The sequence below is a fragment of the Zerene cesonia genome, chromosome 28 (assembly GCF_012273895.1).
Source record: "Zerene cesonia ecotype Mississippi chromosome 28, Zerene_cesonia_1.1, whole genome shotgun sequence".
Taxonomy (NCBI): domain Eukaryota; kingdom Metazoa; phylum Arthropoda; class Insecta; order Lepidoptera; family Pieridae; genus Zerene; species Zerene cesonia.
In genome coordinates this window covers 690,896-715,500 of record NC_052129.1, presented here as the reverse complement: position 1 = coordinate 715,500, position 24,605 = coordinate 690,896, and the positions used below count along the sequence as shown (strand labels likewise).

Genomic DNA, 24,605 nt, shown 5'->3' with positions numbered 1-24,605 from the left:
TAAATTTGCCCGTATCAATAAAGTAGGTAAAGTCAAAAGAAAATATGTTTTTTGAAATTTCCCACGAGTTTTCCGGAGTAGATTCAACAATTCATATTGTTGTAGTCTTATTCGTTCAATACGATACCTTTAGATGTGGTAACATTAAAATAAATGTCAAACAAACGCTATGACATCAAAAATTATAATTTTATGATCAGAATCACCCAACGTTTTAAGTATTAATTCGTAAAATGGAAATGATTATGACTTATTGAATGCAACAATAAAATTAATGTTATTGATAATAATAATATAGATGTTAATACAGAGATTTAAAACTGACATTGATAACGCATCGTGGTTTAGAGTTGCCATTTTAAGAGAAGTCCCTTTATTTACGTATAAAATACTCAGTATTCACTAAGTTAATAAAAATTTCAATATCAATTGTTAGATTACTTTAAAGAATAATAAAAATTGTTTACATTCTGTAAACGTGAAAAGGTTCTAAGCTTATATATAAATAGGCGTTACATTCTATTATTGAAATGCACACGACTGTGCCAGTGTCAGAACCGGTCGATTTTTTTTATTGAATGGCCTGGTTACGAGATTATTAAGCAGGTACCGGTTGACATATTGTGGTTAAAAAAAATCTAGTTTCGGATGCAAAATGGGCCTGAATCATTGAGCGACTTACATAGTTGGCGCTTTACAAAGCAGATAGTTAAAATAAAGATAGCAATGGGTTTATAAATGAAATAATACATAAAGAGTTATTCTTTCTAATTTTATTATTACCAAAAAATGTTACACATAACTTAATAAAAAAATTAGACAAATATTTTTAATAGCACTTAAACATACAATACATACATTATACGATTCGTAATCTCAAAATATATTCATTTGATTTTATACAATGATAATAACATTTGGTATTAATTCCCAATTGATGGAATTAAAAGACAAAATATACTGAGAATAACATGTTGCCTTATAAATTCTGTTTGGATTCAATCCACAATTTTATTCATATGTATTGAAATACAACTGGATAAAATTACAGTCACAATGAGTGTAAATGTAACAACCTCGATGCGCAATTTAAAGCAAAAAGATACATTGAAGATATTCTCTGAAAAGGTTTTGAAACCAAAGACAAAAGAAAACTTGTATATTTTGTCTAATAATAATTTAAGAGCAACACAGCCCAGATTGTAAGAAATACATTGAATGTTAATGTGTTATAAAAAATTGTTAAGCAGTTATAAAAAAAAATAAATAATCAAAATACTGATAATGAATTGTCTATTGTCTATGGCCCACACTGTGTTGCCCTATTTAAATGTACTGGCCAAGTGCAATGAAATGTTGTGTTTATTATAGAAAGATTATTGTATAAAAGTTGTGCAACCTACTAAAAAGCATCATGTGATCCATATACAATACAAATATATAAAACCTTTATAAAAGCGAGCTTATCTGTTAGTTTATCAATTCCATTATAGTTTAGTTTGAATTGTACTTGTGTGATTAAGACTTCAATTATATGCAAGATGAAAGACAAGAGTTTATTATGTTTTTAGTTAAACACGGACAATAAATGTTTCCATCTAACAATCTTTGACTTAGTATATTAATACTTTGTAACTGAGAAAACAAATTGATCAATCACACAGATGTCCTTTCGTTAAGATGAACAAATTAAATACAAATTTTTTATCTATAATTGTATAAGTGTGAGGAACAGATCAGACAGAACAGAATAGGTGGGTGTATGAGATATCAATTATAGTAATTCATATCATTGTAGTTATTTACTATTTAAATTCGTAGCATCCGTTTTTTTAGCGTCCAAAATATGTTTATTTTAGTTACTTGCATATAATTAAAGTCTTAATTTTTTGAAATATCATTAGACTTGTCCAGTCCAAAGTTAAACAATTATTAATACTAAATTAAACAATTTGCACCAGCAATTATAAAAATATTGACTATCATATTTTGGAAGAGTTTATTAATGATTGTAATGGAATCATGTTGTGGGCATTAAAATGGAGAATAAATGGAAAACAAAGCATTAGAAAGAAACATGATTATTTCGAAAAACAATAATGAAAAATATAGAAGAATTTGGTGTTCATGGTGCCAGCATAAATTATTATGAAACAACTATTATATGTTGTGTTACATAACAGTGATATGTTAAATAAATTATATGAATTCTTTGGTCAGTATATTAAACATATGAAGATAAAGATTGTTAACAATTCAATGCCAACAACACAATTCATACTTAGCCTATATTAATTATACTATGTTTATGTAACATTTGAACATTTGCATATGCAATTCTATACATAAAGGCTGTCAAACAGACATACATACAGTGGGCATAATCTAATTCAGTATACATTTTTATCTCATATATTTCATCACAAATAATATGATGGGAAGGTTTTACTTTCAGTTTTCTTTTAGTCTTAAATTATAACTTATCAGAATTTAAATAATTATCTTTACCCATCATAATATTTAATATGAAAAGTATAATTTCAATATATAGATTTATTTTTTGTATCTGTTTGACTAAGCCATACTTTTATACACTCTCAACTGGCAGTAATGTTAAAGCAATAAATGCTTAAAAGCAATGTCAAAAAGGTTTCAATTGCAGTGAACAGCTTACACAGCATGTTTGTTTGTTTACGACAGAGCTTAACAACAATATATAGCAGTCAACATGTTTCGATGTATCATTTGATTGATGATTAATTGGGAAGCTCACCAATAGCTTAATTTGTGCGAAAGCCCAACTCTTATCAAAGTTGATATTATAGGTTAAAGGGCAAAAATATATAAAACAAATATTAATATATATCAGTTTTTATGGGTAAAAAGGTACTCTAAATCCAATCTTGTGACAGATCAAAAGTTTGAGACCTTTGGTATCTCCACCTTTAAAATTAACGTATTGATTCAAGTTAAAGAAATTCTTGTCTCTTTAATATCCCTTCACATTGCAACACAATTAAAGGACGATCAGGGTAAATATTGGTATATAAAACACAATAAATTGATCTATATAAAAGTCATATCAGGTAAATTGAGTACTAGCTAATTCCACCATGTGAAAACTCTTTGATGATGACAATTCAGTCAATATATGGTTGACTCACTGTATTAACCGCATTTTATACTGGTTAAAACAAGTCCAAATTTTATTTCTGCACCTCTTACAATATGAGATGGACATATAATTATTTCATTATCGTTTTCAATGAATGGTAAATTTTATGGCGTCTATAAAATCGTTTATCTGAATTATATAATGATATAAAGCACTTCAAATGCACAATTTTTTAACAACAATGCATTCCCCAATATAATTGGCTTGTAAAATTTAATTTAGACTCTGTTTCAACCATATTCAATATAAATTGTATAATTATATTGGGACAATTGTCCAAAAACATCCCCAGAGAATAATTAACCTTCCCAGCTCCATGAGACATAACCTTCACAGTGTAACCAGTCTTGCACTAATCAATTCACTTTGACACTAACACTTTCACTAAGTTTCACTTTGGTCACATTTAGCTGGTGATGTCATCGAGGAATTCCACATAAGTGAATGGGAAGTGGCCAACTTTACCGTTGAGCTCGCCCTCCCACTGGCCGTTGATATTCATTTTTGTTACCTGCAAATATGACAACTGATTAGTTTCTTTACCACATTATTATAAAATGATTAAACATTTTGTTGAAGTGTTTTTATACTTCAGTCTTTAAGCATCACATTATATAGAATTAGATGAGACTATGCAGTATTAGTTAAAGCAGTTTCTTTAGAAAAGACCCAAATAAACTCTTTAGCTGGTATTTCTACATCAAACTATTTCTAGCAACAAAATAATAATAGTCAAAATCAAGTCAAAAAGGAGAGCATCAATAGCATTATTAGATAAAAAACATAGTCCTGGTGTTTCAAGAATTTTTAACTTTTACAATATTATTGTGTTATGCAATGTATGTACTTTGTCAAATAATTATTATCCACAAAAAAGGTCACGGACTGGTCACTGGAGATGTAAGTAGCACTCCAGATTCTCTAATGGGACAACAATCACACCAATTAGTTGAAAATAATAAGAAAAATCCTGTCGGGTAGAGAACTTCCTTCGTTTTAGGGAGCGTCGGTTAAAAATGCTGTTCAACTCAATATACCTTAAGTATATCACCCTCCTGTAGCTTGAGAGCGGTTTTGTCGTACGCGTTGGGCACACGGGACTGACGCACTCGCGCCAGCGCGGGCAGACTGCGCTGGAATTGTACATTATACACATTAGATATTAACTAAAAATAATTAATTATGCAGTGACATTTTGGACTGCTTTTTTGTATAGCGTTCAAATGCTTAATAAATGAGAAATATTTATAGAATAGAATTATTTTTCAAAGTCATTAGAGTACATTCTTAAGGATTCAGAACATATGGGTAAGTGACGTGCAACAAATCACATTAACAAGGCACAAGTGCATAAAATGTCATATTCATTATCTACTGCACTCACCTTGAATTTAACTGGGGAAATTTACAAATGAAAGAAACATACATACCTGCATGTTAGTGCCCTTCTGTTGATTCTTATTGTTTGGCGGACTGGGAGGGTCGCCCAGCTGAGTCAACGCCTCGTTCGCTGGATACGGCACTCCCGATGGGTCCAGCAACTGTAATAGTATTATATAGTTAACTAGCTGTTGCCCGCCGCCGCAGCCTCGCCACACTTCATGGTAAGTACGAATTTTCATCCAATATTTCATCCCCTTGGGGAAAGAATTTATCAAAATCCTTTCTTAGCGGATGCATACGGCATAACATCTGCATGCCTTTTTTCAGCCCAATCCGTCCAGTGTCCAATCACTATGTCAGTCAGTCAGTCAGTCACCTTTGAGTTTATACATACTAGCTGCACATGTGTATTCATGTATCGTAATTGAAATAGTTTAAATTATTTTATCTACAAGTCAGATCAAACTGCATATGATGTGCAAATTTTATTAAAATCGGTTGAGTAGTTTAGGAGCCCATCGCGAAAAATTTAACTAAAGATGTTGAATTAGCGACTAAAATTCTAAATTTAGGCTCTGTGTGTTTTATTGGTATTAATTATTCTAAAATGTAATACCTGAATATTATCTCTAAAGTCATTGTATAAGCTAATGATACAGACAAACACTTAAATCTGGCTAGATAGGTTCCCATTATGTTGGGTATATGTCATGTCTTTACACTATTTTTAAAACTATACTATTAATACTTACACTATTTACTTACTGTACACTATTATTAAAACTATACTTTTAACGCACTTAATAGCGGGTCATGAACAAATTAAATATAAATTCTATCTACATGTGTTTTATCTAAAAACTAAACAAAATAAGAGCTCACTTTCCAAGTGCGCTCTTATTTGCCGTTTTGATTTTTCTTTGCGTTGAGGCGACATCTAGTGGGTATTGTTTATCGAAGGTTTCCATGGAAACCACAGACAATGAAAAGTAATTTGAACTAAACGCCACTTACCCTCTGCACATACGGTACGGGTATCGAACCGGTGCGACCGTGCGCGTTCCTCGCCGTCCACCACTGCTCCTCGTCGCGGTTGATCACCATCAGCCGTTCACCACGTCTGAATGGAAGGTCGTCGGCGTCCTAGAATTGTGAGACAAGATTAATTCATGATATCAGCCAAGTTGTTAATAAATAAAAATAAACTCCTCTTTTATCGAGTCGTTTGAGGCAATATTTAAGGCGTAAAATTAATTTTGCCTAAATGTAAATAAAACAAGATTATACGTAACGGAAAATTTAATTTCAAATACGTATTACAAATTTATTTTGTATTGGATTTATTATTTCAAACATAAACTATGGTTTATGTTATGCGTTTACATGTCTTGCACTATTTTGATGGCAGTTAATGTGAAACCGTCAGATGGAGTGAAAACAATTCCTGTTTATATCTCCCGCTACACCTATTATCGTGCTAGACTAAACATTTTTTCACTCTACAATTATTACGAGCTGTGATTAACTGACTTTATAAAAAGGGGATTATTGAATATTGTATTCTCTATGTAAGATTGCTTCAAGTAATAAGGGGCTAGCAACTTAATTTTGTTTTTGTTATTTTCTGATTATGTTATCAGATACATGAAAAAATGTACGTAAAATATTATTTTACATTCTATCTTATTATGTTTTATAAATATAAATTTACGAACTACTTTCAATAACTAGAATGTCCTAAAAGCATCGGGTCTAGTAATTATGTTTTAGTGATAAAATATAAAGGTGACCAAAAAATAAGGGATGCAATTTGCTTGCGCTCTTACGTCAAACGCACGGTATCTACCACTTGCAATAAATGTTTTTTCAAAAAAAAAGTCACCGATATCCCGGGGAAGGGGGTACACTCCACTCCACATTCTAAAATGAGACTATACGACATTCTATACGACAATTTTCTATTAAAGGGCGAAGCCGGGGCAGACCACTAGTCAGTTATAAAGTGACATAAAAAAACTATCTGACGGAGTCTAACCTCCTTCGTATTTGGGAACGAAAGATATACAGTTTATATAAAGTTTTGACTAATTCGCGTGGCGGCGAATAAAAATCCATTATTCATCCGCCCTACAAAACTTCTGCTATTTTTATCCGCCTCGAGATATTATAACATTGTTCATCAACTGTTTAGTCATAGACTCATAGCCCAGTGCCACATTTTACAATTTACGAGTATTTATAGAAAATATTCGCTTCCGGCAGATAGCGGGTTGCTATCTTTGTATTTAACCAATGGTTGCCCGTATTTTCATAGACCGTCCCTAAGCTATTTGTCTGTAACGGTCAAACGACTGCACCGTTTTTGATGGATTGGATATAAGGGTAAAAAAAGTAAAAAATAGATCACTTATAACTACCATTTAAATATATCATCAATCATACTTAACAAAAACTGAACTATTTAGCAAATACGATTTGATTTCTGAAGTGAAAAGATTTGCTTATATAATTTTTTATCGTTGTATAATTAAAATTAGTCATAAATCCTACTATCCTATCCTACTTCCTACTAATATTATAAATGCGAAAGTTTGTAAGGATGTGTGTGCGTTTGTTGCTCTTTCACGCAAAAACTACTGAACCAATTGCAATGAAATTTGGTACGCAGACAGCTGGAAAACTGGAATAACATATAGGGAACTTTTTATCCCGATATTCCTACGGGATACGGATTTACGCGGGCGAAACCGCGGGGCGCAGCTAGTTATTCATAAATCTTACTATCCTATCCTACTAATATTATAAATGCGAAACTTTTGGAAGGATATGTGTGTGTTTGTTGCTCCTTCACGCAAAAAGTACTGAATCGATTGAAATGAAATTTGATACGTAGACAGCTGATCGACTGTAAAAACATATAGGCAACTTTTTATCCCGATATTCTTACGGGATATGGACTTACGCGGGCGAAACCGGGGGGCGAAGTTAGTGTTTGTATAATAAAGTGTGAGTCGTATTCACGGCACTAAGGGCTGGGTTCAAATAACCTGAGAAGCAACTGCAAAAAAAATTGGTCACCCATCCAATTTTTTACTATTTGTCGTTTATAGCGGCGACAGAAACACATCGTCATTGAAAATTTCAACTGTCGAACTGTCAGGCTTCATGAGATACAGCCTGGTGACAGATAGACGGACAGTAAATTATTAGTGATAGAGGTTCCATTTTACTCTCCATGACCAGAGCGCTAGATTTTTAATTTAAGTTTTTTGTAATTTAAGTCACATATAACTAAATCAAAAATTGCAATACATTAGATATATGTCTAACCTTACCCAATACACATAAACTAGGCTCTTTCAAAAACATCAAACTACACTTACGCTGCCATCAAAATCAAACTTCGCCAGCACCACCTCCAACACGTGGTGGGGCTGCGCCGGCGGCGGGGCGGCGGCCTGCGCGTTCGCCTGGGGCAAAGGCCTGACGAGCGGCGTCGTGTCCAGATAGTGCAATCTATAGAACGCTAGCAACGCTGGCATGTCTGCGAACAGCTGATTGCCGATGCGGAACCGCGTGGCACCGTCCGCTGATACTACACGGTTTATTATGTAGTGTGATACACGGTCGTCCTCCCTGCCAATAAGCGTAGAAAATATTAATGTACTTAAATGTAAAAAAAAAATAAAATGAACGATTGGAATGATATTGCATGAGTTTATCAAAAAATCTAAACAATATCTTGCATACATATTAAAAAAAGGTTTAGAACAGCTCACATGCTTATTTTTGTATGTATATCACATAATTCAAGTCCCAACTATCATATAGACTATAGAGATATATAAATAATATAATCAGCTATAAATAATTTATGCAGAATGTAATTTACCTAACACAGAGTACATAGTCTCCATGTATAGTCTTCGAGTCTCTGACGAGGAACACTCCGCTTTCAGTCTCATTGAGCAACAGTTTTGTTGCTTCAGCCCTTGACAGTCCGCCGAAATACCAGCTGTAATTTTTTTTTTTTTTTTTATGTCACAGTCGGCAATGGAGCTGGTGGGACGCCTGATGGTAAGCGCTACCACCGCCCATAAACATTTAGAGGCATAAGGTCCATTGCAGACCTTACGCCTCTTCAAATGGATTGCCGACATGAAATTGGGAAGTGATGAAGAGAGGATTGTCGAGAGGAATAAAGGAAAGGACTGGGAAGGGTAAGGAAAAGGATATGGGCCTCCGGCTCCCCCACTCACCGAACGAAACACAGCAGAATGCTATTTCACACCGGTCTTCTGTGGTACTTCCCCGGTGCGAGCTAGCCCAATTCGTGCCGAAGCGTGCTCGACTATCACATACAATGTAAATATAAAATGTTCTGTTAAATGTTGTTTGTTGAGGACAGCATAGAAGGAAATAGGATTGGATTGGTTATTTTTTTGTGCATGTCACAGCCAACTAGATTAAGCAGCTGATTAATTAGGCGTCTGGCTTCTTTATTAAATATCACCATGTAACTATCTAATAATATGAACTCTATTATTTATTCGCCTGATGTTATTGAAAACATACTCAATTCTTAGATGAAGATATATCATTTGTTCATTCTGGATTTTACTGCTGAGATAATAATGGCCCTATATTAGAAGATTCTACTGTAATCATCTCATGTCACTAGTATTAATAGAAACAAAATCCTTTAACAACTGATTACCAACAAGTAAATCAGTTGATAATACTTTTAATCATGATCTCTACACAGCATGAGGAAGTTACATCAATGTATAGTTTTAAGTTTTAATAATCCATTGTCACAAGCACAAGGGAACAATACTTATATCTATTTAATTATTATTCATTTAAATGTTCAAGTACTCCTTGTAATACTGAATTTATTGAATTGATTGTGTTTGTGGAATTTGTCATACAAAAATTAAATTGCTTTATTGTTTTGTATTGGTTTTCCCCAGACCAATTACATACAGTTTGAAAATTTAACTAGTCATGGTGCCACTTCCAAATATTGATTGTTTCCCGCTGTTTTAAATGTTGCTTATAATACCTTTTTTGCCACTATATGTTCAAAATAAGTGATTTCGTAAATTGTTGTTTCAAATTATTCTTATTTATATATCTAATATAGAAGCATTTTATCACATCTCGTTTTAAAACAAAATTCTGCTTTTCTATGAATATTAATGCACAAACTTATAGAGATACATTAAATTTCTATGTAAAATTATCAAATTTTGTTTTTTTTTATGCAAAAAAGATGGGATTTTGATTGTTTATTTTGTTATTTTGTTATGCAGCTATTCCTTTACATTAGCAGTTTTTAAAAATTTAATTTAAACCTACACATATTAATAAAAATCACGAATGCAGGTTCTTTATTCATATTTGACTACTCATAAAAAGAATCAGAAGAGTTTTTTTTGTTTGTTTGTTTAAGCGCACTAATTTAACAAACAAATTGTTTTTTAATTGGCTATGTATGTAATGCCTGAGTGCTGTAGGCTATATATATTCCATGGGGGAACCTGGCACACATGTATATTCATATTTTACTATAATGTCATTTTAACAGCAACTGAACCGCACTTTCATAAATGAAAAAAGAAAGCTGATCAAATCTGTATGAATTATTTAAATTAAAAGAGAATTTGCCTGAATCACCTCAAAATGTAAAGCTTCAACTCATCTACATGACATAAAAAATAATTAGCACATTAAATCAAACACATAAAGTATAGCTAATAGATTTTCGTTTATGTTACCGGCAGTTAACCTGTCCGAAACTGGGCCAGTCATAAAATTTCTTGGAATTGTTCTAGAACAAAATTGTAACATACATATTTTACTTATTTGCCATCTTATTTATATGGAGTGACTAGCAAAATGCCCCGGTTTCACTTATAATGTGTTTTTTATTTCTACACAAAAACGTTCCTTGAGCTTCAACAAAAACACTAATCTTAGCCAAATTGGTGAAGCCATTCTTGAGTTTTATATTTAGACACATGCTTGACTATTTTTTTTTTTAATTATATTGATAGATTATGAAAATGTTTATTTTCCTTGGTTAGGCTTAAACTGATGTCAACTAGTTATACTATTTCATGTCTCTTTATGAGTTAAAATACTTTGTGTGGAGGTGTTATGAAATGAATTAAGAATACTTATTGAAAACTTCAGGCTTATTCATGGTTTACCTCTGAACTTTTAATTCAAGATTGAAAAATTCAATTCATTTAAAGATTTGCATTGTGTTAATAGATATAGAATATAGAATAGATATATATAAGCAACATTTTATATAGATGCATTTCTTGGAAACAGAATGCTTGAAATTGATAAAAATGCAGTTGATAATGTATATTTTAGGAAGTTTATCTGTGTACCTTCTAATCGAAATTTATTTATATCTTCTATATATATAAAATTCTCGTGTCACAGTTTTCGTTGTCATACTCCTCCGAAACGGCTTGACCGATTTTGATGAAATTTTTTGTGCTTATCCGGTATCTATGAGAATCGGCCAACATCTATTTTTCATACCCCTAAATGATAAGAGTAAGGCAGAACAGTGTTTGCCGGGTGCAGCTAGTTTTATTATAGTTTCTTGGTTAATTTAAAATCATGATTACTATCACGCCATTGGTATTGAGATATAATTAATTTATTGTATATATTTTTGTAAATTTTGTTTACCTATTTTCACGATCAACTTTCAATATTACCTGGACATGTCATTTTGGTCAAACGAGACCCCGATAGTAGGGTTCGCCATCCTAGAGTCTGATAAGTCACAGGCACCAATTAGCATTCATCGGATTCTCATCGCTGCCGGAAGTAAGTCGCTGATTACAGCACACTTATCAATCACCGCCGACACATGCACTTCCCCCAGGCCCAACGAGCAACGTCCCCGTTATATTAATACCAAGAAAACAACACTTATAACACTACATTCAGAGGAAATCACAATTTGTTGACATCTATCTTCTAGTAGTGTCATCAGATCACCAAGTTATATTGACATCAAAACACATGTTTTCGTATTTTCTGCGCGCTGCTGAAGCGTCGCCGGTCACGCGCATACCTTTCCAACTAATTTTGTAATGAGTTAAATGGAATAAATCTATTAATAGGTTGAATTTATAAATAATATTTCATACGCCACACACGCGCCACACAACTTTTGGGCGACGGGGCGTAGACAAATTAGAATCTTTTTCTTATTTTGACGCATTTTGTTCTGTAGTTTTGTATTATCTATGGTTTAAGTTGTCTATGGAATATTATATGAAAATCGGTTACAAGTAAAAATACGATGTTTAAAATGGTACTAACTTCAAACTCTAATTAATATGCACTAATTAGAGATCGTGCCAGTACAATGTGCGTAAAAATTTAATATTTTTGATTAAAATTGTTATTATTATTGTTTTCGGTCGTATTCCTAACAAATGAATCCTTCAAAGAGATTCATGAAGATATTATATAAACAATATTGTGTAACAAATATTTTACATATATATTAAGAAATAACAATTCCTTTGAATTTTAAAACACCGATAAAAAATGATGTTGACAAGTTAAGTAGGTTACACATCATCTTCGAAATTTTAGTCTATGGTACGTGTCCATTGTTTTTCTACAATGTTATTTTTCTGACTGCTGCTGGTGGACGAAAATTTTGTTCTCGCTGCGTCGAGAGTGAGTTTGTGCTAGTGTTCGTGTTCGATACAGTGATTTATTTGCAATAGATCACGAAGATGTCGTCACCGAGCGCTGGAAAACGTCGTATGGACACAGACGTCATAAAACTGTATCCTTTGTTATCTTCCATACTGATACAAAGCACCTACTGCGTTGGTCCTCCATGTAAATAAGTAGGTAGTTAAAGGGCCATCAGCTGATTGTCACGATCCAATACAAAATCGATACAACACATTTGTGAATTAACATTAAAGCTATTTCTAGGTAACGAGGCAGTTTAGGATACCATACAACAATATTTTAAAAGTTATAAGTTATTTGAAGGGATTACCAGGGTGCTACATTCTTTGTGTAGGTCCATGGACATATCTATATATAACACGTAGATAAACGACGATACGTTAGCGAGTGGTGCTCTTCCGCGTTTTAGATTGTGTATTTCGTAATTCGTATGTAGGCCATGGTCTTAATTGCGCATTTTTGTTACCTATAACGGCCCTAATGCATTTTAACAAATTATCTTATTAGTGTACATTCCATATATCATGTGCATATTCATATTTATTTCTTTGTCATAGTGTACAAAGACTATTCATCAGGATAATATATAATTCTGGAATTGTCTCAAGCCTTTATAAAACGCACAAAGAATCCTTTGTTTCTTAAGAAATAAATATATTTTGATTTTATATAGATTCATTTAGAGCATTTACAATTCATCACTGCACACATTTTGGTATTCTGCCAATTTTGTTTATGATGTAAATAGTTATTAATAAACAAAAATAAATTATGTAAATAGTAAATATTAACAATACGAAGATACTTTACATGACTGTGAATATTTTATTAAATCCAATACAATGAAAATACACATAGAATTTAAAAATCTCTGCATAGTAAAAGTGATAAAAAATAACATAAAATTTGGAACAAGTCAATTAGGCTAAATTTTATCATGATAAAACCTTTAAATATTGCTCGAATTATAATTGAATGTTAATTAATTATTACTACAGTTTAACAAAAGATCTTGTAATTGGTTCAATGTTAGTTCAAATAGCATACTGACGTAATAAAGATTACAGCACCAGTAATTAACAAAAACGCAGTCTGTATGTATGGCAATTCAAAAGTTATTCTATATAGACACATCCTTAGTTTCATGTCCCCTATCTGTAGGGTGTATTCCATAAACTTACTAGATCATTGCCTAGGCTTTGTCTGAATTGAAAGTGAACAATTGAAATAAATATATATTTATAAGTGATATAAATTGAGAACTTAACATATATCTTATTTTATTAGCTGATTAAGTGACTTTTGTTTAACAAGAGTATTTCTAATTTAATACAGTAGTGTAATTATCCATTATAAGGTATTTATATAATTTGTATTTATAATGTTAAAGTATATCATATGTGGAATTGAATTAATTTATTTGCAATTATTATTTATTATATTATACTTTCCGTCCGCATAGTTTGATGAAAATTTCCATTGTTACCATCCCAAATTTGCATGACAACATGTATCCTATGTCCTGTCTTTGGTTTCTATTTATCTTTGTGCCAAATTTCATCCAAATCGGTTCAGTGGTTTAGTGAAGAGGAGTCATAGAGAAAGAGTTACTTTTGCATTTAAAATATTAATAGGGAAGTTGGGATTAATATACTGTAACAACACACAAATGTTGTGAAACTTGTTTTTCAGATATAAAACTTAAAAACAATGTCATTTAAAATTACCTATTGGTTATTATTACTTTTTCTGATAACACAATATAGGGTGGAGTCAGATTTATCTTAAGATCCATAATAAAATTAATGTAATTATTTAACTAGATAGTTTTGTGTAGAGACCACAGAGCAGACTTAAAAAGGCTCATTTATTTGGGAATAATAAATTTCCTACTCTTTAAATAATGCTCAGTAGTTCTAGAGAATGTTTCCAATGAATATCCTTTAGAAATTAAAAACTTTTTAACGGATAGACTGACAGTCGCCCAGTGACCACGCTCGCTGTAAAGTGTTCGAAACGTCGGGTTAATAATATAATGAATAAATCGCGTTTAAAATCCGTAAAAAATTTCTTAATTTCTAAATGTATAATACTCGCGTAAAATCAAACACAAGAAAATACAATGAATATCCTCACACACTTGTCTTTGACTCTGTAAAATAAGTAAAAATTTAATGTCAATATAGGATATTTTTTAAGTATACAAACTTTATGGTTAGTGTAGTCCTCACTTGACTATATGACATGAATAGCAAATGAATAAATTTTATTAGAATTACACTATGAATCTTACAAAAATTTAAAAATTTGTTCAGTGTTACTTTGTAATGGAAAACAAAGCTGAAAGCTTTAGATATAATTTAGAATTTGGATCATGCAATTTTTTCTCTTGGGACCGTTATTATTTTTCCGGAACCTTGAAATACTAAACAGTTGTTCATAGCTCAGGTCATTGCCATTTACATGTACATATTGCAAAATTATACATGTTATACACATTAGCTAGTTTAATAAGGCAGTAGGGACTGTATTATCTTTAATTTTGTATTAAGACCTTATTGAGAATTCAATATTTAAAAAAATATTCTATTAAAAAAATCTATTTTAAGTCTATCGTTTTCAAAATCCTGCATTACATTGTGAGGAAAAATCAAAAGAGTTAATAAAAAAAGCTTCCTTTGAACTGTAGCAGACAAGACCCCTGGGGTAAACGACCTTATTTTATCCCAGACATGCGGCGCGTCCTGACTTCTCTTGGCTTGAGTAATACATTATTCCAGACTATAATAAAGTTTTCAAATAGTTAGAATTAACGTTGATTTAACTTGATATACAAATTAAATAATTTTTTCATTCATACTTTCTTTCTATAAAGCAACTAACGATCTGTAGAGTCGCGATTCTTTATTCTTCAAATTTATAAGACCTTCATTCGTTAAACTTTTAAAGTATATCACTTTGTTACAAGAAATGAATAATTGGAAAATAATTTCCATAGTTTCATTAAACAATAGGTGATTTGATGTTATGAAAAAAAGTTATGTTTATTTAGGCTTATCTAAGATTTAAAATAGCTGCTTCTGAGTTGTTTTTTTTTTTTAATATGGACAAACAATTTTTTCTTTCAAATATTTTTTTTTTACATTTGCTTATTGGCAGTGGCTATATGGAATCCCAATTAATAATAATGCAACTATTTGTAACACAATTTAACCTCTAAAATACATTTTTTGTACTGTACAAATATTCAGAATTCAAGAACGTAACTTACGTAGCAAATAAAACGTGTTCAAGGTATATCGCGAATAAGTATTTATCTACAGTTTACACTAATATAACATACTGGTGACTGTGTGTCAGTGTGTTTCAAATGTACAGGCTCCTAAATTACTGGACTAATTTAATAATCTAATTTTAAATAAAAAACCTAATCAGCAGAAAGTTAAATTATTCCTGAGTGACATAGGCTATATTTATTTAATTTTAGCCTGGGTCAACCAACCTACGGCTAGTCTAAACATGTATCAATACTGGGAGTATTATATTAGCCAAATAAAAACCTGGGTGTGTAATAGGTTAAACCGCAACGCATCATCAGGTGCGTTTGGCCTCGCATCGAGTGGGGCGCGCCGCCAGTCCACCACGACGAATTCTGATCGCCCCTGATTCTCACTAAAGGGGTTCTATGGAACACAGTAGTCGTAACTCGGTTTTCCAGTCTTCAAACTCAAACTCGAACATTTATTTATTCAATTATACTTCTTATAGAAGCACTTTTGAATCGTCATTTTCCCAGTTATAACATTAACCACCGGTTCGGAAAGCAGTTTCTACAGAGAAGAGCCCGTAAGAAACTCTGTAGTTGTTCTTTTAAAATAATATTCATGATTCATGATTCTTCTAGTGGGAGTCCAATATAACCCAGTACCACTTCCTCGTGAGCTATGGGTATGGTCTGGGGTGCACAAGCATTCTCCACTTAAAAAAAACATACAAACGGACATAGAACATACTCCTTTACGTTTTTGGAAGTCGGATAAAAGGGGCACAACACGTAATATTTATATGGATCAAGCAAATTCCCACACTGTCAAGTAACTGTAGATAAGGGATCTTATCAGAAGTGTACCAATCACTTCCTGTTCAAGTGGTGATAACATACATTGTGTTCTACAGTTTAAAATCCATGCATTTTTGTTAAATACACTGGCATGTATTAGATTACGCTATATTGTCAAGACAATTAAACTTAAAACATTGAATGAAATGCAGACAAATAAAATCTAAACACTTGTCTTTGTAATGAAATAGTTAGTTATTTGGTACAAAATCGAATTTATATTCAGAAAATATAAGAAAGGAAAATATCAAATATGAAGAAAGGAAAACATTGAGCAAACCAAAAATATTTTTTTAATTAGATAAAAAATCTTTAATTAAAAATAAAATATACAATAATACCCTTTCTAATATAATCAGTGATAATGACTCAATAATGACATCACAGATTCTGCATCTGTTCCCTTACAAAGTTTACCTGGAGGATTCGCTCAAAAGAGAAAATACCGCGCTCTTAATATGTATATAACTATCAATAACAGATCTATCCCCTTCAAACAGCGTGAAACAAAACAGACAGACAAGACTACTTGGATTTATAATAATACTTATAAAATAACTTTAATCTTATGCAAAATGCTTATTATTATTGCAATTAAATACGAATTCTGTATCCTTAACTGCCTCTGTATAGTGATCGGGTGGTTTTGAGTTCTAGTCTTTGACCACCACCAGCAATCATTTATTGGATATTTTTACTTTTATAGCAGTAATTTTTTTCAACACCCACTGCGTAGAAAAGCACGTATTAACAATCAATAAATAATCAATCTATTCACTCTTTTTTATTTTATATAGAGAACTATCTTATATATATAAAATTCCCGTGTCACAATTTTAGTTACCAAACTTTTCCGAAACGGCTGGACCGATTCTAATGAAATTTTGTGTACATATCGGGTAGGACTGAGAATCGGCCAACATCTATTTTTTTTATACCCTTAAATGTTAAGAGTAAGGCAGTACAGCGTTTGCCGGGTCAGATAGTAATCAATAAAATGCAGGTTTACTCTTGTACAGTTAGTTGGCTAGTCACCGGCGAGATTGACCATCGTCGATAGAGCTCAGAAGGTTCATTCTATCTTTTGTATCTTTTACGTCGTTCGTATGTCGCAAAAACGTTATTAGACGTTATTAAATCGCGACGGCTAACGCTATCCTAATATGGTATCAAGATCATTTGCAAGCATAATAGAGCTGCAGCAGTGATTGTTTGGGGTGTATGATAATATTTTCCGCTGACGTAATTAATTACGCCGACTTTATTGTATTATTGTTTGATGCATTTTTAATATAATATACATGACATACGAGAAGTATGTTTACTGCTTATCTTAAATTGCATTATAGACCAACGTATTTTGTAATTTTTTCATACAAAAACGACATGAGCCCTTTACTTTTTAGTCTTATAGCATTATATATGCTCTATTGCTGAGAAATTTTTAAAGAATAATAAGAAAAATTATCATGAGACGGGATTCGAACCCGTGTCTTTTTTGCCAAATCATAGCAACAACGAGCCTGTCGGCCGCATACTTAATCGATTTAAAAAATTCTTAGTTGTACAATCTATTACCAAACTCAGTTAATAAGCCACTTTTATAGCGTAATTTCCTCAACCATACACCTACAGCATTGAAAGTAAACACGAGGTGACGATACTGGGCGGTCTGAACGAGTTCTGCGTGAAATTCTTCGGACCCCCCGGCAGTGAGTATGCTTCTATCATTTTAGTAGTATGTAAGTCTTAAATTTGATCTCGGTCACAAAATGTCCGAATCGATACAGTACGAAGAGTGAACAGGTACCTTCTAGGGAAGCGCGCTCCACCTTAGACTACATCTCAGCTTACCATCATGCGAGTACGTCAAGCGCTTCCCTAATTCATGAATGAAAAAAAAATAATAAAATAGAACAAATGTATTATAAATAAATATAAAGCCACACTTTCCTTCCCTCTCACTCTCACGCCAGCATTCCTTCGATAGATGGATGATCTTTCTAAGCCCCCCATGGACTGATTTAAAATGTCTCGACTCATTTAATTTTTAGTTTTATAGCATTGAAATGCTTTATAAATTAGAAATTTTGAAAGAATAGAAAAAATTTGATCACGAGGCAGCATTCGAACCTGCGTATCTTGCCTAACCGTAGCAACGCCTAGCCTCTCGGCCACCCGTGATCCTGCCACAGTAATCGAATTTCTTCTATTCCTTCGGTTTCATGTGCCTAAGGTTCGGTTTAATGTCTCGACTCAATTTAACAAGGGTATTATGTGCCCGATACGCAAGCACCATGGGGTCAAGTCCACAAACGTTCAATAGATTTTTTTGCCCTACAAAAGAGCGATAATACATTTTTATTCATTAACGTTAACAGTATTACACCTAGCCTAAATAAACAATATTTAATCATTTAGTAGTAACTACACCCAATTGTTAGCTAAACGATTTGCAAGTATCGCCGCTAGATGGCGCTGATATAAAAAAACGTCAACGTTCAATTATTCGCAGCTCCCTACGAGGGCGGCGTGTGGCGGGTGCGCGTGCACCTCCCGGACCATTATCCGTTCAAGTCGCCCTCCATCGGCTTCATGAACAAGGTGTACCATCCGAACATTGATGAGGTGTCCGGCACCGTGTGCCTGGATGTCATCAATCAGGCGTGGACCGCGCTATACGGTAAGTGGTGGTTCTGGAGTAACTATGGGCTGCAATGTATGTACATCCTACTTCGTATTCTATACTACTAATATCCTATCCTACTTCCTTCCTACTATCCTTCTAATCCTGTCCTCAATTCCGACTTCCTATTTTTCATACTTCCTACTAATCCTACTTCCTTCCTACTAATATTAAAAATGCGAAAGTTTGTAAGGATGTGTGTGTGTTTCTTGCTCTTTCACGCAAAAACTACTGAACCGATTGCAATGAAATTTGGTACGTAGATAGCTAGACAACTGGAATAACATATAGGCAATGTGAACTTTTTATCCCGATATTCTTACGGGATACGGACTTACGCGGATGAAACCGCGGGGCGCAGCTAGTTAATTATAAACTTAATATCAAGTCAGCCTTTACAAGTTGAGCTTATTTTTATGTATATGTATATTTTTATGTACATATAAATACCTTTGTCTCAACTAATGTTATAAAGAGGAAACATTTGTGTTTTTTGCAATATTTTCACACGAAAATTATTGAACCGATTTCAAAAATCTTTCACCATACGTAGGCTATATTTGTACCTCGAGCGAAGCCGGGACGGACCCATAGACCTTGATAAATATTACAGGGATTTTGTCTTTTTTTATTTAAAAATAAATCTTTAGAATCTAATAATTAAAGTCCATACGTTTGCTCACTAAAATCAATGCCTGGAAAACCGTAAAATGTAGGATGTTTATTTATCCATAACAAGATGTATTGCCATAGCGGAATTTGGCAAACAAATATCCCACTATTCAAATAATTGAATTCAGTCAAAAAGCTCCACTAGTGAACGTTTCATTATCGCTGTCTAATTTCGAGTTGTTTCCAACCGACTTCAAAAAAGGAGGAGGTTCTCAATTCGTCTGTATTTTTTTTGTCGAACTCTGAAAGTTTGCCTGAGTGAATAGATCTTAATTATTCTTTTTTATTTGAAAGCTGGCCTACAGTGTCACTGTGTGTTGCTTTTATTTTTGATCTAGTTCAGAAAATTTGAAGACAGTTTAGTTTTTGTGAAAAAATGTTTATTTTTATATATTTTATATTACCTAGAGTACTCCTGTTTTCTTTAATTGGTAATATCGGTGAACCATTTAAAAATCGATAAATGTTTCTTCCAGACCTATCAAATATATTCGAATCGTTCCTGCCACAACTGCTGACGTACCCCAACCCGATAGACCCGCTGAACGGCGACGCCGCCGCCATGTACCTCCACAAGCCGGAGGAGTACAAGAAGAAAGTTTCAGGTGCGTTGGATACCAAGTGTAATTAGAGCTTTTAGGTTTTTTTTATCTCTATGAGTAGGGGTACTTTCTAGAAAACCTAGTGTTGATCTCCAGTTCCTAAATGTGGACTAAAGGCCGTAATAGCGTGGTAAAATTGGATGGGTCATTTACGGAAATCGGTTAAGGTATTGCAATTTTATTTAAATATGCCCGTCATATGTATCAGTTTTTTATTCTTCATTCTGAAATATTATAATTATTTACAACGAGATAGAATATGTATACTTTGCCGCAGGGTTTCGTTTACTTTTACTATACATTATTTATTTGACAAGATTTTGTAAATTACTATTTATTTCATACGTAATTCCTGATAATTAGTAAAATAAGTAAGTGGTGTGTATGACGCTGTATTTATAAAGGGAGGTCGCGTTCCGCAGATTACGTGCGAAGGTTCGCGACGGAGGAGGCGCTGCTGGAGAAGGACGCGATCACGGGCATGGGCGCGACGTCGGCGTCGTCCGCCAAGCCGGCCAACGGCGCCGCCAGCGAGACCGAGTCCTCCATGTCCGAGTTCAGCGACGACGAGGCGCACGACATGGAGTTATAACGGCGAAACTGCCGCCGCTCGCTCACTGCCCTCCCGGTTGTCCCGTGATCCGTGCCAAGCGTTGTAATTCCGCGTTCGAATTTCGAACTTCGAATTTCGACTCCCGCGCTCGCAGATGCCCGGCCTGGACTTCTCTCGTTGTTGTTGTTGTTGTTGTAGGTCGCCAGTGCTGTTTTTCGGTGTTCGCTTTTTGAATTATGAATTTGGATGGATGTGCGGTTTGAGTTCTTTTTTCGAATCAAGCTCTCTGCGGCGCCGTTTACATATCGAATAATTATTTATATCCTCCTCGTTCTTTGAATTTTCATGGAATTCGATAAGTAAACCAAGAATTTGTTCACACATTTTGCTTAGTAGTACTCATCTTTAACTCGGAGTAGAACTGTGAATCTGAATTACAACGCAGGCACGTGAAAATTTCGCGCCAACTTAACGTCGAGAAAAAACAATATTATATAATCTGTGCCGTGTTCACACTCACACAAATACTTAATACAGATTATATATTTTATGGACCACAAATGCCAATTCTAGGTTAACTTTGAACTGCTCATATGAAGTGAACGAACACGGCGTGTATGCTTTAACATTGAATATAAATTAAAATTTCGTATTTAAACGTTCTTGGTGTGTTTTGGATTGTTAGATATTTGTTCGGCTTTGATAGTTGGGCTCGGCGCGTGCGCATGTGCTTGGTTACCACCATCTGTGCGGCGCGTCGAGTCGATTCTTAGATACGGAACCTGACGCTGCGATGGTGCGAGCTGATAAACATCTTCATTATTTTATCATCATCCTTTTTTTTATTGCTAAATATATTTGGCTTTTATTCAAGGAGACGGAAGTCTACAGAGCAGATTGTTTCACTTAAAAATGTTTTGTTTCAAGAAAGAGACAGACTTTAACCTTACTCTTTATTTTTTATGAAAACATCATCGGTTTGAATAAGTTCTTATCTCATAAAGCATATTTCCTTTTGACCAGTGTATTTATAAAGAAAAGATATAAAAAAATCATAAACAATGAGTGTTCTTCAACTTGCGATGTCCAAGCGTCAGGTGATCGTCATTACGCTTAAGGCGAGCTACCAAATGAAAGTGTTCACGGTATTGTATCGGTAAATGTAGAATGTACTCGAAAGATAATTCGATATATTGGTAGGTTACGTTCGGATGAACTATTTTTAATCTATGTTAGCCGGTATGGTGGTATGTCTATCTCTATATATGTGAGACAGGCGCGTATGTTTTCGAAGTAAATCATAAAATTATAGTTCCATAAAATATGAACTTTAACTAACATATTTTAATCTTGGTAATTATAAGCGATGGCAACACAGCGGTGACTAGTGAGCGAGATAGCATTTTGTAAATATCTTTTTAATCTGTCCCCATAGCATAAATACAATCAATCTATTGAGCCCGTTTCAACGGACTGCAGTCATCACTATATCTCATAGGTATTTAATTTTTTTATTAGAGTTAATTTTTAATGATGTGTCATGTTTTGTGTTTTTGTCCATCTCCCTCTGACACGGCTACCGCACCATATATCAATGTTTTATATTCGTTGGCAACACTGAAAATTTTTTTTCGACAATTGAAAAAGTAATAGCCGTCTTATTATATTATATAAGGGAAGGGTTTGAAAATAAATAAAAAAAAAATAAATCAAGAAGAATTGTTTAAAATGTCTATCAATTCCATTTCAAAAAATTTTAAATATCGTTTGTTTGTACTTTCTTTCAATTAAATTTTTTACATCCCGAACTAATATAATATACCGTAAGACGATAACTGTAAATTGATTCTCTTAAAAAATGAATATCAAAAATTGTCAATAGAGGTTGAGAATGTTGAAATGTTATAACTGTACTTAGTGTAATTGCTCTTTCGCTTAGAGATGTTTTATTTTAGCACAATTTAATTTTCTATGTTTGTAAACGTAGTCTTCCCTTTAAGTTGTCACTTTCAGCTGTGTGTACTCGATGGTGGATTCATGTAATTTGATTTTAAAATTGACGACCATTCTTATTTTATCTTTGAACTCAGCGTCCGCTTAGTAGAAAACGTCTTTCGTGCTTGTCAACATGACATTGACATTGAACTGGTCTTGCCAGTTGTGGCTTATTTTGTAATGTTCTTTTTAATATCAGTTATTTAATCGGAGTATAGATTAGCTGTTTGTTATCTACGTCACGTTTATATTAAATTCATTGTTACGGATATCTTTTAAAACTAAATTTCATTATAAAAAGTTTTTTTTTCGCTAATTTCCTACTTTTATAACAAACGCAACACAAAATTGTCCAATCAAAAAGAACATTACAAAAATACAGATCTCTACAAATGACATATTGCGATCCTGAAAGTGTTGCAAACGTCTTAATGTTAAGTCTAGGTTATAAATAGTTTTAAACTTGAAAAAATATATGAATAATATAGACATATTATGTATCTTTTAAATGAAAACTCAGCCATAATAATATATTTTGGTATAGGAGAAAACGAAAAAATTATTAGTTTTATCAAAGTTGGGTTGACGAATGTATTTGGCAGATTTTCGAGCTTTGTCCACCCAGCTTGTCGGTTCTCACCGCAGGGGTAAATCATGGTAAAGTCTTTTTAAAGGAAAACTCTTTTAACCTGAAGCATTTAATTTAGCACCGCTTCCTCTGGCAACACTGCTGATTAACTAAGTTTAGGAAAGTGCATTAGTTAAAAGTGTTTTTCTAACTTGGCGGAACTAAAACGCCTCATACTGATGTTGTAATATCGTTGGATTTAATCATAGTGTGTACCAAATTGTTCCGTTAAGCCCTCGGATTTTGAAATCGGTTTAACATGTAACAGAATAAAAGTTTATAGTCTATTTTTATTTCATTACATGTAATAAACTTACGTTATTTTTAAACTAATACGATGTTTTATTTATATTATTTTCTTCCATCATTACCAGTACAATATATAAAAATTTGCATGCCCTTTTGAAATGATATACATATTTCTTTATTCATACTAATAATATGAAAATGAAGAGTTTGTTTGAACCCACCAATATCAGGAACAACTGGACCAATTTCATTATTTCAGCATTTTACATGTACGTATTCCCGGAGTGCTGTATGTACCATTAATTACTTAGAATCAACCAGAGGTGGATAGCGACTTTATTCTATACTATGTAGGATTCAGATGCTTTATCACACTGACTTATTGCATCGATAATAGACTCCGAACATTACTGCCATGGAATGATATTTATTTCAATTAACGTTTTATACAACACTGCTCAGATCTTTTTGACGGCTATTTAAATTTTAATAAGCAATTGTGTGATGCCTAACAGTAGATACATAGTATTTGATGAAAATATATTTAATTATATTTCAAGTCTTACTCATCGCTCATTAATTGATCTTTTTTTATGCCTCGTACAGTGGCAATGGTAGAGTCACTGAATCATAATTAATAAAATCTGTGGTTTTGCACTTATAAGTGAGAAAGTGACTCTGCCTTTTTTTCACAAATAACATAACTTAGATGAAATTTGATAATAAGTATGCATGTGTTTGCATTGAAAAAAATAAAAAAATAGATGTGTCTTCATAACCATCATAAATATAAATA

At 33.0% G+C, this 24,605-nt stretch overlaps 2 protein-coding genes across 2 annotated transcripts; one reads left to right on the top strand and one right to left on the bottom strand.

Annotated features, from left to right (window-relative positions):
• Positions 1-1,938: 1,938 nt before the first annotated feature.
• On the bottom strand, positions 1,939-11,781 carry LOC119837563 (adapter molecule Crk). Its single transcript, XM_038363185.1, has 7 exons — positions 11,302-11,781; positions 8,451-8,573; positions 7,942-8,194; positions 5,573-5,701; positions 4,606-4,716; positions 4,213-4,308; positions 1,939-3,686 (listed from the first exon to the last, which is right to left on the bottom strand). The coding sequence occupies exons 1-7, from the start codon at positions 11,385-11,387 to the stop codon at positions 3,582-3,584; spliced, it is 903 nt and encodes a 300-aa protein (XP_038219113.1). The 5' UTR covers positions 11,388-11,781; the 3' UTR covers positions 1,939-3,581.
• A 408-nt stretch (positions 11,782-12,189) lies between these two features.
• LOC119837546 (ubiquitin-conjugating enzyme E2 H) lies at positions 12,190-23,250 on the top strand. The gene is made up of 5 exons (XM_038363145.1): positions 12,190-12,392; positions 18,060-18,136; positions 18,940-19,107; positions 20,259-20,387; positions 20,807-23,250. Exons 1-5 carry the CDS (start codon positions 12,340-12,342, stop codon positions 20,974-20,976), a joined length of 597 nt encoding a protein of 198 aa, XP_038219073.1. The 5' UTR covers positions 12,190-12,339; the 3' UTR covers positions 20,977-23,250.
• Positions 23,251-24,605: the final 1,355 nt, after the last annotated feature.